Below are 25,108 nucleotides of genomic sequence, written 5' to 3' on the forward strand. Positions count from 1 at the left end.
TCTTCAACATAGGTTTTGTGCCAAATATTTCCTAATGAAGTCGTGACACTGTCTTAGTAATACAATCCACAGAACAAGGAAGATATTAGTCACATAAAGGTATTCTGAGAAGTAAGGTAATTAATGATGCCTGAATGTACGGGAAAAATTGCTTTCCATACATTTGGGGGTACTAATGATGAAAAACATTTCTAGAGGCAATGGCTTTCAAATGATAACCTATATTGCCTTTGCAAAAATCCATGTAAGAAATTATGATTCTTACAGAAATACCTTAACATCAAGGACTCAATTCATCTAAGCACTCAATATATTTTAGTTGCAGAGAATAATTCTGCAAATCTTACCAATGATTCATTTCACAGAAAAAAAAAGGTAAATAAAAGAAAGAACACAATCTATAGATATTCACAGAATGTCTCTTATTGTAATTTCCCCTTTCAAATTCAAATTTTAGTCACTAAATACTTTGCCAAAAGGCTTGCTAACATTTCCTTAAAATCATCTCTTATTTAGTTAGAAGCAAGTAAGTACTGTTCAACTATAGCAAACCACTTATTCTGCATCACTGTTATATTTGAGCATTTCAAAAAGCCACTGCTATGGGATTTATGTGGTAATATTTTATATAATCTATTATATAACTTATACTGTTTAAAATGTTATTGTTTCTAAACTGCTATTCATGTCAGGGGAAAACTAACTGAATTATATTTGTATATTCACAGTGAGATACACACTATTTAGAAAGAAAGAACACAATAATTTCACATTAAATTTCAAAGGGCATTATTGTTAATTTTAGAAGTTGTCTTTAAGTTATTAAAAATAAAGAATTTAGGGCAAATGCCAAATTTACTTTTTCCTGAGAATTTTTCAAAGAGTAATTTCCAGTGACTCTTGTCTCAGACTAGTGATTTGGACTTAATTCTAACTCTGTTGGGATCTGACATCTGGGATGTCCTTCAGGAATAAGTTATTACCACCATCCACAGTTCACGATACCTTGATGTGGAAAACACAACCTGACTGCAATTGATCAAATCAGGAGTAATTGATTTTACTACATTATAATAACCCTTTCCATCATCTAACAGTTTTAGAAAGTTAATGTGAGGGGCTTTCAGAAAGTTGATGGAAATTTCATATTATGAAAAAAAATTATGCATGGGTTTCAAAAAGTTTGCAGCAAACTGACATTTAATAAATTTTTAATCATAAATGATTAAATTTTATATGCTACAACTAGTTGTTTAATTAAAACATGAAACTATTGACTTTTTTAAAGAAAGTAATAAATTTGGGAAAATTAAGTCTTAAATGCTAATTCAGGCATATTTAGCTAGATTCTTCTGGTTGGATTCTGGACTAGAATCATGCTCAGTTCTTTGATCCTCTAAGATCCTTGATCTTCACAAAAGCAGACCGCAATGCCAAACCTAGCTGCAGGGAAAACAGGAGTGGACATAGTGTTAGGACATGGAAGTTTTGCTGTGTGCATCAGCATGGATATGATTCTGTTACTCCATGTGTGTTCATTATCTATTTTCTACTGCTTAGTTTGTACAGTCTCAAATCATTGGCTTCCTTACTTCCAATCTCCCTAGCTTTATATCACAACCTTGTCATCACAACCCCTCCTGGAAACTACTTCAATTTCTTGCTATTTCTAAAGTAAAGTTTCTTAGAAAGGAAACCTGAACATTTTCACTTTTTACCTTTTGCCTCACATGACCTAAGCTTTAGGATATATCATTAATTAACTACCACTCAGTCCCCTAGGATAAACATCAATAAATTTTCTATTGAAAGAAGCAGATGATAAAAATTTTAGGCTTGGTGATATATGTACCTTGATGCAACTACCTACTTTAGCCATTGCCTCTACTGCAAAGAAAACAGACAACAACACAAATGAGTGAAAGTGATTTGATAGAATTTCATTTACGACATTAAAATTAAAATTTAATTTTCAAGTGTCACAAAATATCACTTTTTTAATTTTTCCCAACCACTTGAGAAAACAAAATCCATTCTTAATTTCATGGCTTGCAGAAACTGGATTTGGTCCTTTTCTGCAATCCACTGCCCTTGGTTACTAACTGTAGCTCTCAAAGATATAGGAAACTTAAGTACACCTAGAAAAATCAAGTACATTGTTTATGCTAGTTTGATAAAAATGCCATTTAATTATTTTTACCAAATTTGATTTTATAATTATCCTTAAAGGTTTTTCATACTGTTAATATGTATTTTTAAGTGATCTACTATACATAACATACATAAACTATACATACATAGTTTCAAATTCTAATGTTTTATCTTATTGTATAATGGCTCTATTGAAATCAATAATAGTGTCCTTTTATCTCCATTCCAGGTTATTTGAGACACTTCAATCCCTGTTTTGGTCAATATTTGGGCTCATCAATTTATATGTGACCAATGTTAAAGCCCAGCATGAATTCACTGAGTTTGTTGGTGCCACCATGTTTGGGACATACAATGTCATCTCTCTAGTTGTCTTACTCAACATGTTAATAGCTATGATGAATAATTCTTACCAACTTATTGCTGTAAGTTGACTAACTTTATTTTAATTCAGTATTTCACCTGGAATATTCAGTTCCTAGCTCTACTCCATCTTGTTATTATAGGAAATAAAATCTATACATAGTTACCTGTTTTACAATAAGAATTATGTGTATATAATTAATTTGAAATTTTAGAGCAGTATCAACACCATATATAGTTATATACAGTATTATTATAGTTATGCCATTTTATATCTGATTATAAAATAAGCTAAATATCTTGCCATGATGTCATTGGCTGTAACAAGAAGAAAGAGATGTGTGACTCATAAACAGGCAGCTCTGTTGATGCAGTACCCATTGGGTTTGACGTCATCTCTGCCCATTTAACATACCAGCTCAATATAAGCAAACTTGGGTCAACTTGACAAGATACAAAAAAAATAGCTAATAGAGAAATCTGACAAGGGAAAAAAACCAGAATTTTCAGTTTCTTAAAGCTTACAAAAACGATGTAGCAGTAACCTTGAATTCTGAAGAAAAATACACCGTATGTATCTAAGTTGAAATCTGGAAATCAAAACACTTAGCTGAATGTTTTTATTCATTCAACCAATATTTATTGAGTAACAACACAACAATGGACAAGAAAGACAAAGCCCTTTATCCACTTGAAGTGATACATTTGTATGATCAGTAAGTATAGCAACAAAGCAAATTTCATAAGGGAATGAAATATATTTCTTGGGACCTTCATATCTACACCTTAGACAAATGACATATAAGCATATTAATAGATTGTCCATTTTCTCCATAAACTGCTGATTTTATATTTTATATTTGAGACTTTGGGGGTTACTTTTTTTTTCAAGAAGTACTCTAAATTTTACTTAAACTATCTTTATGGGGGCAAATTTTTATTTTAAAGTAATGTCATTGATTTTTAAAAACAAACTGCCTGAAACTTGAGAATAGATTACTTTTATTTAACTGATTGACAGACTAAAGTATTTCCAATCCATAATAGTTCCTCTGGATAAGCCTTGCTCCTATGAGTTGAACTTTGATATATAGAGCTTCATTTAAGCATCTTAAAATCTGAGAATTTTACAAATGGCTTCTGTATATTTGTTCCAAAATTTGAGTTTCTCTAGCCAACATATTGCCAAAATGCAATCCACTTTCCACAACATTTATAATATAAAAAAGATTAGAAATCCTACAATTATCAAGCTACAGAGAAGCTGCCAATAATTTGGATTCCATGAAACATTAAACATCCCAGTTTCATCAAGAAGAGAACATTATTGAAGAATACTATAACATTTTATATTGTTTCTTTGTGGAGGGTATTTTTCTAGGTAACTGTGTTATAGATATGAGAATCATCTTCAAATCGTTATTTTTGTTTAGCACAGACTCTAAAACTTGAGAAGAGAACAGGCATTGAGAATGGCGATACACTCCCCAGCATCCTGTGCATGAAGCTCCACTGGGACACGGGCAGGCCATACATTTGACTTTCACCTATCCAATAACAGCAGAATCTAGACTGAGGGTTTTCTCTTTTCATCCCGCTATCCTGAGCTCAATGTCATCCAGTAAAGCAAGAAGAATAAGGAATTTTAAACAATTAATAGACAAAATCAATCATATAGGACATAAACAAAGTCAGTTCTCATTCATTTGTTCATTGACAAAATATTATTGTGCACCTAGCACAGTTTCTTAAAGCTTCACACATCAGTTTAAGGATAAGAATAAAAATGTCTCTGCACTCATGAACAAAACAATATAGTATGGAGAAAATATCAATAAATAATTTCAATACAGAGAATAGATATTGAAAATATCGTGAAAGCATAAAAGAGAGACCTTTGATTTGAATCAGAAAGAGGAGACAACCATGGATTAATGGGGGAGTCACAGCATGCTTTCTAGGAGACACAATGCTTAGCTACATTTAACATGTTGACTTGGGGATGGAAGGTGGATAATGAAATGTAGGTTTAGTCATCATCAGTTTATAATTTTTCATCTCCAGATCTTATAATATACACTATTAGTGATGCTGTCAGAGTCTGGACCCATGAACAAAGGAATCATCTACTTAGAGCAATTACATAATATAATTAAATCAAGGTAACCCATAATTTGTGAGTATCTCAGAATCAGTCATTAGCTGCTCTTGGGCCAACATTTTGTCTAATTGACTGTCTTTGTCTCCTCTTGGGTAATTCTGTTGAGTTCTGCTCTCTGTGAGACTGCAGCAAATACACACCTTTTTCTCCTAATGCAGTACAGTTGACCAGAAGCTATAAGCTTATCTAGAAAGAAAAGAGAGTATAAGAGGGAGAGACAAGGAAGGAGAGGTGGGGAGAGAAAAGGAGAGGGAGTCTACATCTTTGCTTGTTTGTTTCTATCTGTGGGCAATCATAAACCAAACATTTGCTCAGCAACAATGAAGGCCATGCATTTTCCAGGTATGATGTTTCTTGTTCAGTGCAGAATCTGTCTAGTATCTAAACCAAAATCCACATTGTGCAGAGTAGAAATGTATGCAGAACAAATGAACTCATTAGCATATAGCAGTTCAGACATACTAGGATGACGCAAACTCATGATCATTCTACTCCAGAATCTGAGTTCTTTTTTAATTATTAATAATTAGCTATTTTGAGTTTTAGATGCCATATACACAGTTTCTACATCCTCTTATTTGCCAGATTTTCGGCTTAAATCAGATTTATGGCCAATTTAGGGAGAGACTGGCTGCTCTTTATCTGATCAAACAAATGTTCCAAAGTTTCCCCAGAGTTTAAAAAAGTAGAGTAACAAATGATGGAAAAATAGCTTCAGACTGTGGGCAACCAGTAACCATATGCCTATCTGATTACATTTGGACAAGGTTTTGTCTAGGTCCAATGCTGCGTTACAGAGGCCCTATTGTATATTTGTTAGAGAAACTTCTCTGAATTCCTGCCTGCAACTTGAAAGTGGGTAAAATTACTCACATGACAACACATTCCCGTAAGACTTTTCCTGGCAACGTGTCTGTGAAGGTAGCATCTACCTACACAAAGTATGAGGCCTGGGGTAAGACCTAACATCCTGTTTCTGGCTGGAATCTTATGAAGCCGAGTGAACATGTACTTATAGTCCTAGAAATATAGATTCATCTTAAAGTCATAATTGATCACTGCAGTCTTATTAATGTGGAAGTTTTATAGATATCTGTTTAACTGAAGAGAGAAGGATGAGAAGTGACATGAAAACTGACTTTACCAGGGAAGGCCACCAACTAAAGTGTGAGGACGACTGTGTCCAGGAGTTGGGTGTGATTTTAAAAGCAATTTAATTAATGTTCCAAGAACCACTCAAAGTCAGGTTATAGGTGCTCTGTGAGATTTATCTCACCTTATTAATTAAGAAACCTGTCAGCAGTTGTCATGTTCTTCTATTCAGGACCATGCAGATATAGAATGGAAATTTGCTCGAACAAAGCTTTGGATGAGTTACTTTGAAGAAGGAGGTACTCTGCCTACTCCCTTCAATGTCATCCCAAGTCCCAAGTCCCTCTGGTACCTGATCAAGTGGATATGGACACATCTGTGCAAGAAAAAGATGAGAAGAAAACCAGAGAGTTTTGGAACAATAGGGGTAAGAACACAGCATGTTAGTATTACTCTTATTTTCCTTTATTGTGTATCTGAGCATATTTGTGTTCTGTATTGAACACTTTTAGATTTTTTTTTCTTACTGAGTGTCATAAACATTTATTGCATATCTACCATGGATATGGTATGGTCTGAGTAATGAGGATTTTTTTTTTTTTTTTTACAAACCCACTGCCTAACAGCCAGACTTCACACAGCAGGACACACCCCATCCCCTGGTCCCACTAATCACCAGCACTCTATTTTTTTCTACCCTAACTTCTGACTTTTTTCAGAATTGTAGCAGCAGGTAATTTTTGTCATTTCATACTTTTTGTTCCTCCCTCTGGAATGTGAGCGCTGGCAAGAAGAGGGCATCTGTTTTGATCGCTTCATATTCCTAGGTCCTTGCATAGAGTGTGTTATGCTTCTTAAAAATTCTCAGTTAAATGATCAAATGAATTTTATAACTTAAATGTGCCATGCCAGCTGTCAACTGTTATTTCCAAATATGATTAATACTCAACATGTTGCTTCTACTTCTTATCATATTATATGCCAAGAAGTTATGTTCTTAAGCTATTAGGAATGCTCAGAGCCATGCTCTTGGCATACTGGAAGATTATAATTCTTTTGGAAATTTCTTTTATATTGGAAATTTAAGAGTTCAAGCACTTCCAACAGAAAATGCAGCCAAACCATTGGCATGGGATAAAGTATTTTCCACTCAATGCTCACATTGTCTGCTAGTTTACAAAATCCTCATAGCAATGCTTTAGGGATTAACACACTAACTTTCATTGGTCACTTTGACTTCTCAAAAATTGTCTTGAGAATATTTAAATGTCTTTATATTAGAATAAGTCATATCACATGTTACATCAAACTAAAAATAGCATTAATTTGTTTTTAGCTGTTTTTAACATAGTCTTGATTGCTAGTTATGCCCTATGTGATCCTTCTCACTCAATGACTTCATCACCTACCAGGCATTGTTATGAGCACCCAAAAGGGCTTCCGCCTACTGTGAGTCCATTGATTTTCCTGTCATCTCAGTAAGAATTCAAACTATAAAGAGAAATGGACTGGAAGCACATTTTGCACACAGAGAGGTGTTAGCAGTGACAGTCATTCTTTCCTGTAAACTTACCCATATACTCTAGGGACTACATTTTGGAATATATTTGATTTTATCAACTGATGGCTTTCCTTATACTAATTTATGGACTGTGTCCTTGGCCTTAGAAAGCAGTAAAATTGCTTCAAGTGTTTTATTTGTCTGTTAAGGGATGTTAAATGCAAAAAAATTTAAATGGTTATAGAATAAGTGTAATGAACAGAATAAACTTTATTATATTTAATAAGTAATCGTTGCCTGTGTCCCATGTGCCAGTAATTGAGCCAGAAATTGGAGAGTAGAAGAAAAAACAAAGGCCTTATTTCCATCCATGAGGACTCATTCAATGTAGGAGACACAGAATTCAGAACATATTGCTATAACACATGATACACATTTAATAATGTAATTTAGTTATATGTAAAATGTTATGAGAAATAATTAATATTTTCTTTGAAAGGTTTCAGGGGAACCAGCTCTAACTCACTCTCTTCCAGATCAAAGCACACTTCTCATTGTCTCATCCTTAAATTAGTAAGAAATTTTAAAATCTACCCTGGGAAAGATATTTTTGATTAATACCATCTTAATATGGTACCTCTGATAAGAGTATTTGTATGTACAAAGATCTGAGCCCAAAAGGTAGGAAGGAAGTGCCTACTTACCAAAGAAGTGTGACTTTCATATTTTAATTTCAGGTAATAGGAAAAGGCAACTTGGATTTTTAAAATGTCTTGATACTTATAACCAGAAATTTGGCTCCTTTAAGATTTCCATCCATGTCACTGTCCACTCTGCCTGTCAAAAAAAAAAAAAAAAAAAAGAAAAAAAAAGGTTTCCATCCATGTTGCTAATTAAAAGAATGGAGAACCTCTCCATGAAATTGATTCCAAACCTCTCAATTTTGAATCATTATTAGAAACATGTGACCATCATTTAGATGCAGAGAGTCAGATTGTTCTTTCTATTAAAGAAATGATGCACACTTTTCAGATGGAGAAAGTCAGTGGCATAAGTTAAAGAGCTTTCTTTTTATATACTGTGTGTCTCAATAAAATGAATTTCTTTTTATGTCTCTATCCCTAAGTTTGAATGTCTGGCTCCAAGCTGATATTTAATATCATTCAAAATTAATTATGACTACAAATCATTTCTTTACTTCATATGTAAATTTTACTGATCTTTGACAATGGGTATTTTGATGCTTTGGCAATTTATGCCACATTAAATCAATATCCTGAGTCATGTCTCTCTTTTCTCACCTCTTCCCACTTTCTACCTGTGTATTCTTCTTCTCCAAGCTAGGGCCTTGAGGAAGCAACAGCCTACTCAAGTTCAACACCACCTAAATCTACTCTTTCTCAGGACTGAGTTTCCAGATAGAGAAAAATGTAATATTTTGGTTTTCATACTTTTAGTTGAGTTTTATACAGTTTTATTATTGGAGCTAAATAATGCCTAGCATTCACAGAGAAACTCTTGCCTATGAAAAATATAAACAAATGAAAAGTAAACAAGATGATTATAATACTAGTAAAGGAGTTAAAAGAGAAAATAATGTCAAAAAGTAATTGATTTTGCTGTGAATTCATTTCAAGTTAGTTACTCTTCCTGATAATGCATTGAGTAGACACAGGAAGACAAGGAGACACATATGATATTCATTAATGAAAAGGTGATATTGAAGTTCCAATAACAGTCACTTTGAAAAACCAAAACATGGTTTAGAACATAGTGTTACAGTGACCAGTTGTGGTGCAACAGGTTAAACAACCATTGGCAATACTGGCAGCCCATATTGGAGTGCCAGTTAGAGTCCTGGTGTTCTGTTTTCAATACAGCTCCCTGTTATAAACCCATGTTGGAGACAGGGTTGGAGTCCTGGCTCCTGGCTTCATCCTGGCCCAGTCAGGGCTATTGAATTCATTGGCGGAGTGAGGCAGCAGATGGAAGGTCTCTCTCTCCCTCCTTCCTGCCCCTGTCACTCTGCCTTTCAGATAAATAAGTATCTTAAAAAGAATATATGTATATATATATATAGAGAGAGAGAGAGAGCTCCATTACACTCCAAAGAGAGCTCAGAAATAATTTAACTCACCCATTTCTTTTGAAAGAGAACTACTCGCCCAGTGTCTGAGGGTCCCTCAGGGACAAAACTGTTGGTGGGGTAATTGGGGGAAGGAGATTTTTATTTCTGAATCCAATGAGCTTTCCATTGTTCTCTCTTGTTTCCCTGAAAAGACTGATGAATATGCAACAATGCCTTCCATATTGTATTTTCATCTGATTTTTCTCTACAGCTTTTGCAGCTTCTATCATTTCCTTAAGCTGTCTCTTCATTCCTATATTCCAAAGCTCCTTGTTTTACAGGCTTGTGTACCTTCTGCTTTTATCTGTAACTTGCTTATGTTTATGCTGCATTATTGAGTAGAAAATTGAAGCTCAACTGGAGATTATCACGTTCCTTGACGTGTTCTTTTGAAATTTCCCATTTGTGCTTGACTCACTAACACTTGTCACCCAGCAGCTGCCTGAATGCCATGCTGGGCTAATTCCATTCACATTCCCAGGAAGAACCTGAGACCCATGTCCATCAGGGATGCTGCATAGGCCATTTTCTAGGAGCCCATTGGTAAACTCTTCTTTCCATTTCATCTCTACAAGTATGACTTCCTGGTAATATTGATACCACCAACCCTGAAAACTCACTAGCTTTTAGGATTTTGTTTTTAACTTTGGATCCCTTAATTTGATTGGAAGTTCTGGATAAATTAATCTTTCACTTGACTGCCTTATGGAGGAAGCAGAAATGAAGCAGAAATGCTTTATTATTGAGCAAAAAAATGTTACGCTAGGAAGCAAACCTGTTATTGAGAGAAGACTTGAAAATTTCATCAAAAGGGCAGCCTACTGAGAGCATAGCAACCAAATGAGTAACATGCACTGGATTATGATTTCTTTGTTATTACTTTTTGTTAAATTTTTTTGTTTGCTTCTATTTTATCTGTACATATTCTTTTCCCTGTTAAAACACTGGTTCTCAAACTTTAGAGTGTATTAGAATAATCAGGAATCTCCATTTTAACAAGTTCCTGTTTGGAGCTTTGATTAGAAATGCCTATCAAAGGATGCAATGAGGCTTGTGTTGTGATGGAGCATTTTAAGCCACCAGTTGGGAAGCTTGGGAAGCCAACCTCACATATGGGAGTTGCTGGTTTGAGTCCTAGCTACTCTGCTTCTGATCCAACTCCTTGCTAACACTCCTGGGAAACAGTGGATGGTGGCTCAAGTGCTCAAGTTCTTGTGACCCACAAGGGATGACCTGATGGAGTTCTTGACACCAGCAGTTTCAACCATTTGGGAAATGAACCAATGGATGGAAGATCTCTCTGTTCCACCTTGTATTTTAAATAAGTAAATAAATTTACTGAACCATAAAATAACTCTAAGATTTTTCATAAAATTATAGAAACATTTCTTTTTAACCTTGTTAGTTTTATTTTTTCCACTTTCTAATTTCCTCTCAGGTGCTTAGTATAAGGTATACATGAAACATTATCTTTGGCAAGATCAGTAAGTATCACTCAGCTGTAGGCTGCACGGGGAATATTCATTCCATACCAATTACATGGTTATGTCACTGAAAGAGAATTAGAAACTGCTGGTGCCACTAATCATCCATGCAGGAAGAAACCTAATAGTATCTGCCTGTGGGAACTCATTTTTAGCGGTAATTTGTCAAAATGTATACTGCTTCAATCTTAATGATTCTCAATAGGCCCAACTACAGTTCTTACAGATATGAATATGACAGTACAGGAGTTTTCATCCGTGTCTGTCTCTAGATCCCTAAGTGACTTCTAGAAGATTTGCTGGCAGACCCTTTTGGTTACACTTTCTTTCCCAAGGAGGAATGGAGAGGAATTAATTACTTGATATCTCTGGTGTCTCAAGAAGCAAAGTCCCAAATGTTTGGTTTGACAATCTGACACTCAGGAAGTTTACAGGACTCATTTTTATATGCTCAGAAGGTTTGTATTTAAATAACAACACATAGATGCATGCTGAAACATTGGAGAAAGTGTGTTTATGGAGAACAATATGTAGCTCCATCTGTAGTGGAGCCATGCCTCAATTTTTAGAAAAAAAAAAAAGATTCCTATCTGCATAGGTCTCTTGTCTTTTTACCTTTTTAAAAGAACACAGCAAGACACATCCCTTAAGGGATTCACTGAGCACAGTAAAGACAAAAGGGCATAATTCATGGGCTGAAAATCAGTAATAGATCAAAACCAGAGTGGAAATGAGAGAAAACAGTGCTGAAAATTGACTGCATGGAACTTGCTATGAGCAGTGAGCCTGGCATTCCACATAGTGGACCTGGAAGGAACCAGCAGTGCAGAGCCAGAAAACATCATGACCGATTCCCCAGTCTCTCTTTCCTGCTGCAAACTCCTCACTGCTCTAAAGCATCCTGACACTGTATGGAAACGTAGAGTGTCCATGCAGCAGCATAGGTTTCTTAGTAGTTGAACCTTCCCTTAGCATTTGTTCTGTGATACACATTCCATTGTCTTGCCCAGACAGATCAGGTGGAAGCTGCCAATAGTGTTATGCTAATGCTGATGTTAATGCTACACACAGGTAGGCCCTCAGCACATTCCTTGAAAGCCATCCTGCCAAGGAACATTCCACACACAGTCTAGTGACTTCCTATGTAATTTACAAAGAGAAGTGCCAACTTAAAGTGAACTTCTTATAAGTGTCTTTTCTAGGCATCCAGCTAAAGAAGGAAGGTGTTTGACCATTGTGGTCCATTTTATCCTGCCATAAACACAACTGACAGCCAATCTATTTTTTTTTTTCCTTTAAAGCTGCAAAATACAAGTATCCTAACTTCTCAGCAACATTGTGAACATGAGATCACTATTCAGAAACTCTCTTCTACTATACTGTAATTCTACTTAGGTTATTATTTATTAAAGTAGAGAACCTGAACAATACTGATTACATTACCAGCCATAGTCTGACATGTGAATGGTTTAAATGTTTTAGAAAACTATCCCTTACTCACTGATATGCTTGAATGAAATGTGCCATTTATGTTATTTTTTAAAGATTCATTTATTTATTTGAAAGGCAGAGATACAGAAAGGCAGAAACTGAGAGACTAGAGAGAGAGAGAGAAAGAGAGAGAGAATCTTCCATCCTCTGGTTCACTCCCCAAATGTCTGCCATGGCCAGGGCTGGGCCAGGCTGAAGCCAGAAAGCAGTGGCTTCCTCAGGGTCTCCCATGCAGGTGCAGGGGCCTAAGCACTTGGGCCATCTTCTGTTGCTTGCCAAGGCATTTTATCAGGGAGTTGGATCAGAAGTGGGGCATCTGGGACTTGAACAAGTGCCCATTTGGGTGCCAGCACTGTAAGCAGTGGCCTTACCCGCTGCGCCCACAGCGCCGGCCTCTATTTGTGTTATTTTTATAAACATAAATTAAGCAATTCTCCTATTCTTGCCTGTCTAGTAATAATAAATATGTAATGCTTTTTATTATGGTAATAAAATCCCTTTCAAATTCTGTTCATTTTCACCTGATGAAAAGATCACAGACATTTCAAATGTCATTGACAGTTATTTTATATAGTATGTAAAGATGTCACTGATTTTCAAAAATTATTGTTATGTTTATTGCAAGTAGTATATGTTTTTGGGTTGTGTCCTTCCCCATCTCCAGAAAAAATAATAACTTAAGGACAAATGAACGTCCTTACCCCTTGGGCCTCAGAACATGATCTTTTGGAAACAGGACCAGTGTAGATGCCATTAGTTAAGACAAGTTCAAACTAGAGTAGAGGCCTTTTAAGAATGTCGGCATGTGACGACACAGAGATAAAATAAAATCATGTGAAATGGAGGCAGAGATTTCTCAATGACTCAGCTGCAGACTAAGAAGCACCGAGGATTAACAGTCACCACCAGAAATTAGGAAACGTCTTACCTACCTGATGTCCATGGAAGTTAAACTTTCATCACATGCCACAGCACTACTCGCAAAATCAGATGCCTAGTAACCCCTGAATTCACTGCCAAGTAAGAGCCTGTATTAAGGATCCATGCTAACAACTTAATCTATATAATCTTGGCAGCAGCAAACCTTGAAACTGTACTTCAGGAAGCCCCATTACATGTCTTTCCCCTTCAAGCCCCAGCAGCGTTGCTCACCCTGTTCTGATCTTCTAAAATGCCTGTACATCCTGCCTGTCCAAATCCTACAAAGATTCTGCCTGTCCAACCTAAAACCCTGTTTCCTGTTTGAAAGCTGTTTTTGATTCTTTCCTTATCCATTATCTGTACTCAAATAACGACCTTATAGTCCTCCTCATGTTTTAATCTGCATTTTGCCTTCTTCTGTAGTCATTCATGTTCTTGGCATTCTTCCTTGTAGACTAAATGCTATTTATGGGCAAAAGTCTGTTATACTCACTTCTGGTTCCTTACAGCCCACTGTCATGAATATGTAGTCACTTAATAAAGATGCCTTCGATTGATCCTAAAAGCTAAAAGCCATGATAGAGAAACTCATACAGGAACATCTGCAGAGGTCATTGCAAAACTTCAGTGCTATCCAGAGACATTCAACACACGTTTAAGCTCCTCCAAAAGATGATTGGCTACAGAGTTCATATTATATCTATCCCCTTACTTTATTATTTGTGTGAAAATCACCTACTTTTAAACTTTTGTAAGGCCAAGGAGAAAGACATCCAATTATTTATCTGAGAGATAGGCTCTCCACAAACATGAAATGCCATGAGAATCGCACAGAGACAATTACACTTCATTGCATTCTTCTACTTCTTCAACAGTAATCCTGATGCATGCCAGACTATGCAGTTTGGAATCTAAGAATATTTCTTAATATATATTTTAACATTTTATTGCAAACACAGAGATACAAAGAGTGAGAGTGACAGAGAGTCACAGAGACCTTCTACAAGCTGGTTCACTGCTCAAATACCTGTAGTACCCAGGACTGCACCAGGTTGACTCCAGGAAGCTTGGAACTCCATTCAAATCTCCCACATGAGTGGCATGGGTTCAAATATTTTAAGTATCATCTGCTGCCTCCCAGGGTGTGCATTAGCAGGAAGCTGGAATAAGGAGTGGGACAGAGACTCTAACCCAAGCTCTCCTAAGTGGTGTCCTATCCACTGCATCAAATGCTCATTCCTAAGAACGTTTTTTTAAATATTTTTATACAGAGCTTGCATTGTAGTGTAGCAAGTGAAGTTGCCACCTACAATGCTGGCATCACATATGGGCACTTGCTTGAGTCCCAGCTGCTTAATCTAATTACTTGTTAATGGCCTGAAAAAAACACAGAAGATGGCTCAAATGCTTGGGCCCTTACACACATGTGGGAGACCTGGATGAAGCCCCTTGCTCCTGGCTTCTGGCTTCTCCATGACTCAGCCCTGGCTGTTGCAGCCATCTGGGGAGTGAACCAGCAGATGGAGATTCTCTCTCTCTCTCTCTTCCCTCCGCCCCCCATAACTGTGACTTTCAAATAAATAAATAAATCCTTTTGTAAAAAGAAAGAAGGAAGGAAGGAAGGAAGGAAGGAAGGAAGGAAGGAAGGAAGGAAGGCAAAAGAAAGTTATGTGGTTGGATTTTGACCTAGCAGTGAAGCCTCCAGTTAGGATGCTGAGCTCCGTGTTGGGTTGTCTGTCTTCAGTATCTGGACGTGGCTCCTCACTTCAGCTTCCTGTTGATAAATACTGTATGAGGCAGCAGTGATGGCTCAGGTAGTTGGGTCCTTGCCCACATGGGAGACCAGATTGTATTCCCAGTTTCTGGTTTCCACTGCCCTGCAGTAGGAGTTGTGGGCTTTGGGCAGTAAATCAGCACTCTCCCTCTCTTTCTCAAATATGTAATATATAAAATATGCTAAATTGTATTACTAATAGGAAAGGAGGAAAGGGGAATGGATGGGGACTAACATTAGTGGTAGATGCCTTCAATCTCTAATCTCATTTAGTCTTCAAAATTACCCAATGAGTTTATCTACATCTTCAAAATTAAAACAAAAATGGGAAAGGTGCAAGGCCTCAAAGAACTCCCCATCCTGGCACAGTAACCTTTAAGCCCAGGTGTACAACCTAAATCCATATTCTTAACATTTCAGTGTAATACCTCCCAGAAAACAGGAAACTGAAAGCAGAATTCATAGTGGTAATGGTCACTAAAACTTGAATCTGGTCTGTGGTGGCAACAGGAGAAGGGAAGACTGAATAGATGATGGTTATATGAGCTTCATAGCTTAGTGGCCATTATTTGGTGACTGTGCATTGCAAACATCGTGGGTTTGATATTCAGAAGATGGTTAATATTATCCACTCCTATTTTCATAGCCAGTATGTTAAAGCTCAATTTCATAATATAATCTCACAAGACTGAATATAGTCTATAGTATTAACATTGTCAGTAGACTAAATTATAACAAGTTAAAGAACTTAATTGGTTTTGTTTTCAATTCTAGATTGAACAGCACTTGTTCCACAAATTAGTGTTGCAATGAATCAAAGAAAGTTAGTTATATAGATGAAAAGGACTAAAGGAATCATAAACAAAAGTAAAAATAAAATTAGTCATTTCAAATTATTTTCCTTGTAAACTGGGGACCAGGAAGCAGAACAATAAAAAAATAGCTAGGTTAACACCAGGTTACTTCAGAATACCCTTTTTTTTTTAAAGATTTATTTATTTATTTGAAAGTGAGAGTTACACAGAGAGAGACCGAGAAGCAGAGAGGGAAAGAGAGAGGTCTTCCATCCACTGGTTCACTCCCCAGTTGGCCTCAAGGTTGGAGCTGTGTCGATCTGGAGCTAGGAGCTTCCTCTGGGTCTTCCATGTGCCTGCAGGAACCCAAGCACTTGGACCATCTTCCACTGCTTTCCCAGGCCACAGCAGAGAGCTGGATCTGAAGTGGAGCCGCCAGGTCTTGAACAGATGCCCATATGGGATGCCAGCACTGCAGGCGGCGGCTTAACCCACTGTGCAACAGCACCGGCTCCAGAATACTGGCCCCAGAATACTCTTTTGGTGTAAGGATTAAGGTACAGGGAACTGAATTATCATGTGAACTGTGGCTGTCCTGTTATGGAATTTGGCTGTTATCCCTCATAATCTGACTCATTTGAAGATCAGATAAATAACCCCATTTCAGCAAGGTGATAAAGAAATTTAGCATTAGTTACTCCATTTTGGTTTTTAACTTAGTCTTTTTGAGTCTAATGCAGGAACTTAGTTCAAACAATGGCCTCCTTCATTTTTTACTTAAAACTATGTAGGAATGGAAAATAATTCACTGACGAAAACAACTAACTGTATTATTATTCTGTGGAAATTGAATAACTCCTGAAAGTTATCATAACTTTCTATGTTCTCTCTTTGTAACACAATGTTTTGATTTTTAAAAATGCTTTTCTATGAAAATTAATCATGGAATTATTATTTAAAAATCTAGTCTGTTATCTCTTTATATTTGTAAAATTTTTAACTTTGTATTAGAGTAAGGTTTTACTAAAGGAAAGAAAGATTATACCCATTTTATACTAAAATGTGTTACAGTATATTTTACTTAGAACTCATCATTCTGTGATTCTGTCATCCTTAATTTTTGTTTAGGGTCAAGGAAACTGAAATCTTAACTTCATACTGCTCTTTGTTGAAAATGCTTCATCAGAATTTTAAAGGATTCTGGAAAATGTGAAATGCTATAGAACACCAAAACAATAATAATACACTAGACTAAAATTCCTTTCTATATTGAATTCAGTTTCTATCTACTTAAATCATGGAAATCAGATCTGCATAATATTCAAAATGAGAGTGTTATAGACACTGATGTACAAGTTGCCTTAGTCCTTTTGTTCATTTTAATTGTAGGAGATCTGGAAGGACTGTGTTTCCTCCTGGAAGTGTTTTTATGTTGGCTTTCAGCACAGCAGTGTCTCAAAAGGAATCGGACACCTCCATCTGGTGGTGCAGTCGTAAAATTTCAATGGTCTATTTTCATAAAGTATTCTAATATTGTGTTGGTTTCAACTTTCTAGTTTTTACATTATGTTAATCATACTGAAAATGTATTTCTCATATAAAAGTGAATAATAAAATAAATAATTTATAAGTTTTATGAAGCTGAATTTAAGCATTATCTTATCCATCCCTACACCTCATTACCAATCATAAAACACAAATCAGCTCTTATGCCAGAGGAAATAATAGAATTTTCCCTATCTCTCTAAAAGAAAAGATTTCTTTCAAATCGTTTGATTTTTGAATAATATTATGTCAAAGTGATAGAAGCATAACTCTTCAAGATTCTATTTTATAAAACTACATGTAAGTATTTAGTAAGGGATAAGACCAAAAACCTTTTTAAGACTCGATTTGTGTTATCTGTTTTTCTTTCTTATATTTTCTACTCTAATTCCCTTGTTATAGAATCACTTTTTCCTTAAGATATTGTGCCAGTTTTCTTTCTTAAGAATCAATACTGTTGTTTATTCAATATGCACAAATTTGGGATTATGGTAGCTTTTTCTAATATTTTTAGAATATTTATATAATTTTCAATTTATCATTTCAGCATCATTGCTTTTTTACTCAATTTATAATGAACTTTCTTCTGCTATTAAACATCCCTTCCACCCCATATTCCAAATTCACTGCTCTGTGCTATCTTCACCTCTGCTCTCAAAACCTTCTGATTTCCTCACAATGGTGGCTGGGATTCACATTTGTTACAAAAAGTGATAAGCTAGTGAATGTGATGCTTGAACACAATCTTTGGCTTATTTGTTTATTTTTTTATAACTCAACCATGTGATTAAACAGGAATCTCCTCTTAATGTTTGGTATTTCTTTTATTTGATATGTCCCATCCCTGTCTCTTACCATCATTTCAAATGGTTTTGAGCATGTGTCAATTGTGATTAGCTAATTCTCTACCATCCTTTATCTAATACTTGTGTCATAATTATCTTACTCTATGTTTTAAATGTTCTACAGGACATGTATTTGTACTTGATTCTTTCTGTTCATTCTTTCTTTTGATTCTAGTGAAGTATCCATTGCTCACTCTCAGATAGAAGTCTCACTTTAGGGGAATGAAAATAGAAATATACCAGTATAACCAAAAGAGAAATTTTCCTCTCATTTCAGAGGAGAGCTGCTGATAATTTGAGGCGACATCACCAATATCAAGTAAGTTATGCTTGTATTATTTTCTTGAAATTTACATTAAAATAAACCAGACCCCTCTTTTCTTTTTTTTAAACTTTTATTTAATAAATATAAATTTCCAAAGTACAGCTTTTGGATTACAGTGGCTTTTTCCCCCCATAACCTTCCTCCCACCCACAACCATCCCATCTCCCGCTCCCTCTCCCATCCCATTCACATCAAGATTCATTTTCAATTATCTTTATATACAGAAGATCAATTTATCATATATTAAGTAAAGATTTCAACAGTTTGCACCCTCTTTTCAAAACTGACTCAAGAGCAACATCATATTTACTCACTGAATATCAATACTGTTGTTCTAAAATGCCTCAGGAAGTTATGAGGAACCTGGTGAAGCGATACGTTGCTGCAATGATTAGAGACGCTAAAACTGAAGAAGGCCTCACTGAAGAAAACTTCAAGGTAATCATTTTTATTTTCTCCGTAAGAGACAGATTCTGCAGAATACATGACCAGACACAGCACATTTAAAATCAGAGCTAGAAACTCAGCCATGTGTTCTAGCAAGCCTGTGTACCTCCTGATTTTTAAATTTAAAATGTCCCTATTGAATTGTAAAAAAAAAATAAATAAGTAAATAAATAAAAAGTGAGTGGTAATAGTTCTTCTCAAAATAAATTGTTTTGAAATATACTTAATCCAAAATGTCAAGGAGACTTACTGAGAGGCAAAGAAAATCCTATTGCCTCATGGCATAAGTTCATTCTGACTTGCTGATCCCAGTAACGTTCTACTGAGTGAGCCTTCGTTTTTGAAATTTCAGCCCAGTTTCTATATCTGAAACATTTAATAACCAACACACTAGCAAGAAAAAAAGTCCCTCTGTGTGCTCTGCATCTCTTTGATAGCTAGGAATTTAAGGTATGAGTTTAATTGTAACTTGTAAACTTAGTTTTTTCATTTGAAGATTTTCTAAAAATAATTCTACCAGAAAAAATAACTAAAATATATAGCATACATTTGAAAATTTGTATAAGATAATTTGACCTTGCTGCATGACTGTTAGTGATTTTGGAAGAATGATTCAAGACAATAAATGCTGGCAAAACAACAAAAATATTTTTAAAAAGCATGATAGGAGATCTTTACAGAGAAAGCCATAGGTTTGATAAACATAATGAAGATAGGGAGCCAGATAATAGATAAATTGCAATATTAAAAGCACAATTTGAAAAATCCAAATGTTCTTGGCAGCCACAAATTCGGATTTTGAAGTTTAAATGACTTGCATTGCTTTGGAAGGTAGGTTGGAGTCAGGAGGCCACCAAGAAGGCCACCATCAGGTTAGGACTGACAACTTAGCTATCCAAAAAAGATAAAGGACAAGGATGGATCTAAGAAATGCTGCTGACCTGAGCACTTTCTAGGATTTAGAGCATGGCCCAGACATAGGAGTAAAGTCTCCTCCTGGATGGTAAGCCGTGGGGAGGAAGGGGGGAGCAGCTGCCAGTTCTCAGAAGAGTAGATTCTACTCTTTTGGATATCCCTTTGGAAAGAAAAGTGTGCCAATCTTAAACATCTTATGAAGTACACCCCTGAGAGAGCATGAGCTGACTTAACAGTATACTGTAGAGAAGAAATATTTGAAACTGTAGTCCCAGAGAAACCCAACATGTGCAACTACGCAGTGATGGAAAAGAGAACTACTCCTCTTTCTTGCTACCTCGACCTTAGAAAGTTTCTCCTTACAAAAGAATCCAATAGGGAGATTAGTAAACTGGGGATTCTACAATAGAACCCAAGAACAGTAGATTCCTAATTCTTACAAAGGAGTGAGAATATTTCAGACCCACGTGTGAAATGAGAAAATGATGTTTCCTAATGGTTCTTTTGGTTGTCACAACCTAATTGTTCTTTAAATTTCACTTAGGAACTAAAACAAGACATTTCTAGTTTCCGCTTTGAAGTTCTGGGATTACTAAGAGGAAGCAAACTTTCCACAATACAATCGGCAAATGCCGCGAAGGAGGCTTCTAACTCAGCTGACTCAGATGAAAAGAGTGATAACGAAGGTAATAGCAAAGACAAGAAAAAGAATTTCAGCCTTTTCGATTTAACCACCCTGATTCATCCAAGATCAGCAGCAATTGCCTCTGAACGACATAACATAAGCAATGGCTCTGCCCTGGTGGTGCAGGAACCACCGAGGGAGAAGCAGAGAAAAGTGAATTTTGTGACCGATATCAAAAACTTCGGGTTATTTCATAGACGGTCAAAGCAAAACGCTGCTGAGCAAAACGCAAACCAAATCTTCTCTGTTTCAGAAGAAGTTGCTCGTCAACAGGCTGCAGGACCACTTGAGAGAAATATTCAACTGGAATCCCGAGGATTAGTGTCACGGGGTGATCTGAACATTCCTGGTCTCAGTGAACAGTGTGTGTTAGTAGACCATAGAGAAAGGAACACGGACTCACTGGGTTTACAGGTAGGCAAGAGAACGTGTTCATTCGAGTCAGACAAGGTGGTGGTGGAGGACACTGTTCCCATTATACCAAAGGAGAAGCACTCAAAGGAAGAGGATTCTAGCATAGACTATGACTTAAGCCTCACCGACACAGTCACCCATGAAGATTATGTGACAACAAGATTGTGATACTTGAAGGAGGAAGTGTTTACCATACCTATACATATTTCCTATAGTGCTCGGGGTGTGGGGGGAAAATGTTTAAAATTAAACTAGCAAATGCTAACTTACACTTTATAGCATTTATCAACTGTGGCATATTAACCTGTACCATGTTTAAATAAGGCAAAAGCAATCAAGAGTCCTTCTGTTTTGTAGCCTGCTTTTGCTTTCACAATTTGTTTTACAATTGTTTTTGTTAATAAATAAATGCACCTTGTATTCTTGTACTGTTGCAATAACCCACAGAAAATTTTTAGCTATCTTTTACAATTAAAACAAGTGCAATTTACTCCATGTGGTAGTTGACTCCTATAATAGATATTTTTATATGCGAAAAACAATTTAGCCAAAATATTAGAGCTTTTCATAATTGGGGGTGTCTCTAGGGGTGATTACACTTCACCCAGTCCTACAGATTCATTTTAAAATATAAATATTGCTGAATTGTAAGAACATGTAAGTAATTATAGTAAAATTGAAACAAACAAGACTTCTTATCAATCCTCTCTTAAAATAGAAGTCCCATATACTTTGTAGACTTTTAGATTGCTCCAGTATTTATTACCAGTAAGTAAAAGATTTGTTTTAATAAAATTAGATGACTGACTATATTTAAGGGCATTTTGTCAGGAAAAAAAAAAAAAAAGGTTGGTTCTTCAGTTAAAAAAAAATTACCTGATTCAGGTTAACTATCATGAGCATAATATGAACCTTTATGAATAACTGAATTTCAAAAAGGTGGCAAAATCTCTCAGTGACATAAAAGAATAAGTTAGACTCATTTAAGTACCTTAAACAAAGCAAGTTGTTTTCAAACCTACAGTAGTCAACTGACAAAGAGTTCATTCTCACAATTCAACTGTAAGCACAGTTGAATTTTGACATTCCCAATCATACAATGTTGATGTTAACTCAAGAGTAGAAAAACCTAGTAGTTCCTTTTTTTTACCCTTACCAACTGGTCTATCTTTTTGAAAACTAAAAACACTCAAAAATCATTACTCATTTTTTTACTATAAAGAAAAGATTGTAATTTTCCCTGTAGTGCTAAATCCTTAGTACCTCTGTCTTCTATTATTTGCAGGGTAATTTAGCTTGTGTTACATTCTTCACTGAACTACCATAAGGAAAGTATTTATATCTGGTACAAAAATGATTCTGGCAACTTTTTTAATTTTTAATTTTTTTGTCTATTTCAGCAATTATAGAGCATTTCCCCACCATATGCTAACGTATTTATTTCAGATCAGTAGAAAAATGTTGCATTATTTTTACTTCAAAAGTTGCCTCTATGGGCTGGAGAAATTGTATGATTTAGCATTGACCAAAATTGTGAAATGTTATGAAAATCAGTTTCAGATTATCACACACCCAAACTATAAATTAAATAATAATGCTGGTAATTATTCTTTATGCTACCCATACAGGTATTAGCATCTGTGTACTGTTTCTAGAAACCCTTTGAAGCAATTTCTGTTGTTCACCTCATTTTACAGGTGAGAGAACTGGGAAAAGCACAAACCTGACTAAGGTAGCGCAGCCAGTGATGGAATTGTTTTGTGATGTGTGCTTCGGGGCTGTGCCTTTAAGCATGGCGTTTTCTCCCTCCTGAATGAATCCAGGACAAACAAAGCAATATGTGCTTAGATGGGGGTTACTGTTGCCACTTCTGAAATCCTGTGCTTTGAGAAGGACTGAGTTTGGTACGCTCTACTAAGTGAGTGTCCCTTCTTACAAAGTGGCACAAGTGTACAAAATTAAAGATGTGTTGTTGTATTTGATTTTTAGACTCAGTTACATCATAGAAGTTAGTAGATTAAAAAAAAAAAACATATTCTGTATGGGATCTCAGATTTCAACATGGAATATTAGATTTTAATTTTTAGGGAAACAAGAGGCACTGTTTACTCATAAATCTGATTCTGCCTCAGGATTTTATGACCTGGCTGCATAGGTTTGGAGGCACAAAGGCATCTGAATGGAAACTGCTTGAAACACATCTCCATCTCAGTAAACACATTAGGACTCAGTAAACAAACACAGGGGCTATTGAAACACCCAAGGTTACTAAATCGGGCATACAGTGGTAGTATGGGAAGTGTGGACTGGTTCTTAATGTTTGAGATACTTTCCATTAGTACCTTTTGCCTCTGTGTATATGTGTATGTTTTCCAAAGAAAGGCACTATACATACATTTCCAGGATCTAATTTCAAGTTTCCTCTATTCCTTTAACCAACACTACTAATGAAAGCAACAAAAAATATTTTCCTAGTAACTCATTTATGTCAAGGATTACATGGTGATAATAAAGCGATTTATTTGGAGCTGCCAACACCCTGCTTTTTTCACTATACTGGACAGGATTCTATCAGTCCTCAGATGTCACTGACAAATGCATTTGTAAGTATGAAAAAATGTTGGATATTGTTAGTACCAGATGTCCTGAAATTGAACATTATAAATATGTAGTGATATTATGTATATAGTGAAGATATTAATGGAGATAAACAGTAGAGATAGAGTAAGAAACAACAGAATTGCAAGCAAAGTGATGATGTTTCTTTGAAATTAAATGAGTGATCTGCAGTTTCTTTATATCACTATTCAAATTTCTATCCATATAAATTCCAGCACACCAAACAAAAGTTTTTAATTATTTTCTATATGTACAAATAATGTTTCTTGTTTTCCATGCCTCATAATCTTTTAAAAAATGATCTCTTTTCCTTTTTTTTTTTTTTTTTTTTTTTTTTTTGCCTAAGTTGGGTGGAAGAGTGTCTTGGTAATTCAGTTCAACTTTAATGGATTGGAAAGTAAATTCACAACACTTCATGCATCACAGGTTTGTTGTGGAAGCCCTATTTACGAGAAAGTATGCTATGAAAAGATACTGTGCCATTTGTGATAAATGTTTTACTTAAAATTTCTGTGTAAAAATTATATTAACAGCAGAGAAACTGGTTATGTAAAAAATTATTTTTCAAAGTGATAGTGATTCTCAAAATGTATGCTTCACAAGCTGAGTATTTGTATATTAATTTTTCTTAAAATAGGCATTTTATTTAATCTCAACAATTAAAATATCGCAAAAAAATGTACTCCTTTTCTTGCCTTGACATGGATAGCAACTTGTCATACATTAGTGATCAAACATACAAATGCAAACAATTAACTTTCTTGGTTAATTCTAAGATGTAATGAAAGAAATCGATGAAAAGTCCAGGGTAGTAAACTTACCATGCTATTCCCAAAGAAACAAAGTCAACATTCCAGCAAATGGGTAGTAATTGTTCAACAGTGTAGTCTTCTTACATAACCTGATAACCCTTACTAATTCTTGGACTGAATTGAATGAATGAATGGTCAGTCCCAGGGCTTTTGCTGCAGAACAGCCACTGCGTGTGGAAATCTGTCCCTCCTTAGTCGCCATGCATTGTTTTCACAATTGTCTTCCATATGCTGTATAGAAAGCTACCAGCCTTGATCAGCATCCTCAAAAATAAGCCTGATAAAGCATTTGCTGTGTCTCTCTCAATATGTAGGGACCACAGAACTTAGAAAACTGTTATCTCCGGCAGTCCCCTTTGCTTCAACATCCAAAATGTAATTCCAATGATTTTAAATGTATTCTAACTCATTTTACTTATATAGTATTTTAACATTATACATTTCATTTGAAATTGAAACCATACTGTTCTCCATAGGTAACTAGAGAAACTAAGATTCAAGAGATTTATGGCAAATCTCCAAGTTTATCCAGTTTTTCAGTGGTCGAGTTGGAGTTTAAACAAAAAACTCTTCATATAGATATTTGGATGAGACATCAATTCATAAATGCCTTAATAAATGAATTTTCATTTGGAGGGAAT

At 35.5% G+C, this 25,108-nt stretch overlaps 1 protein-coding gene across 7 annotated transcripts in view; it reads left to right on the forward strand.

Moving 5' to 3' along the window:
- The window catches only part of TRPC4 (transient receptor potential cation channel subfamily C member 4), a 255,987-nt gene extending 231,560 nt beyond the window's left edge, over positions 1-24,427 (forward strand). For 3 of the 7 annotated variants that reach the window (XM_051831769.2, XM_051831767.2, XM_070048963.1), the window contains 5 exons: positions 2,381-2,576; positions 6,000-6,209; positions 18,528-18,569; positions 18,924-19,013; positions 20,482-21,530. In XM_051831769.2, coding sequence (XP_051687729.2) covers positions 2,381-2,576; positions 6,000-6,209; positions 18,528-18,569; positions 18,924-19,013; positions 20,482-21,204 — 1,261 coding nt within the window. In that variant the 3' untranslated portion in view covers positions 21,205-21,530. Of the gene's footprint in view, positions 1-2,380; positions 2,577-5,999; positions 6,210-18,527; positions 18,570-18,923; positions 19,014-20,481 lie in introns of all 7 variants that reach the window. The other 4 variants (XM_002721088.5, XM_051831770.2, XM_002721087.5 and 1 more) reach the window with 4 other exon arrangements.
- Positions 24,428-25,108: the final 681 nt, after the last annotated feature.

This window comes from Oryctolagus cuniculus, chromosome 9 (assembly GCF_964237555.1).
Source record: "Oryctolagus cuniculus chromosome 9, mOryCun1.1, whole genome shotgun sequence".
Lineage (NCBI taxonomy): Eukaryota > Metazoa > Chordata > Mammalia > Lagomorpha > Leporidae > Oryctolagus > Oryctolagus cuniculus.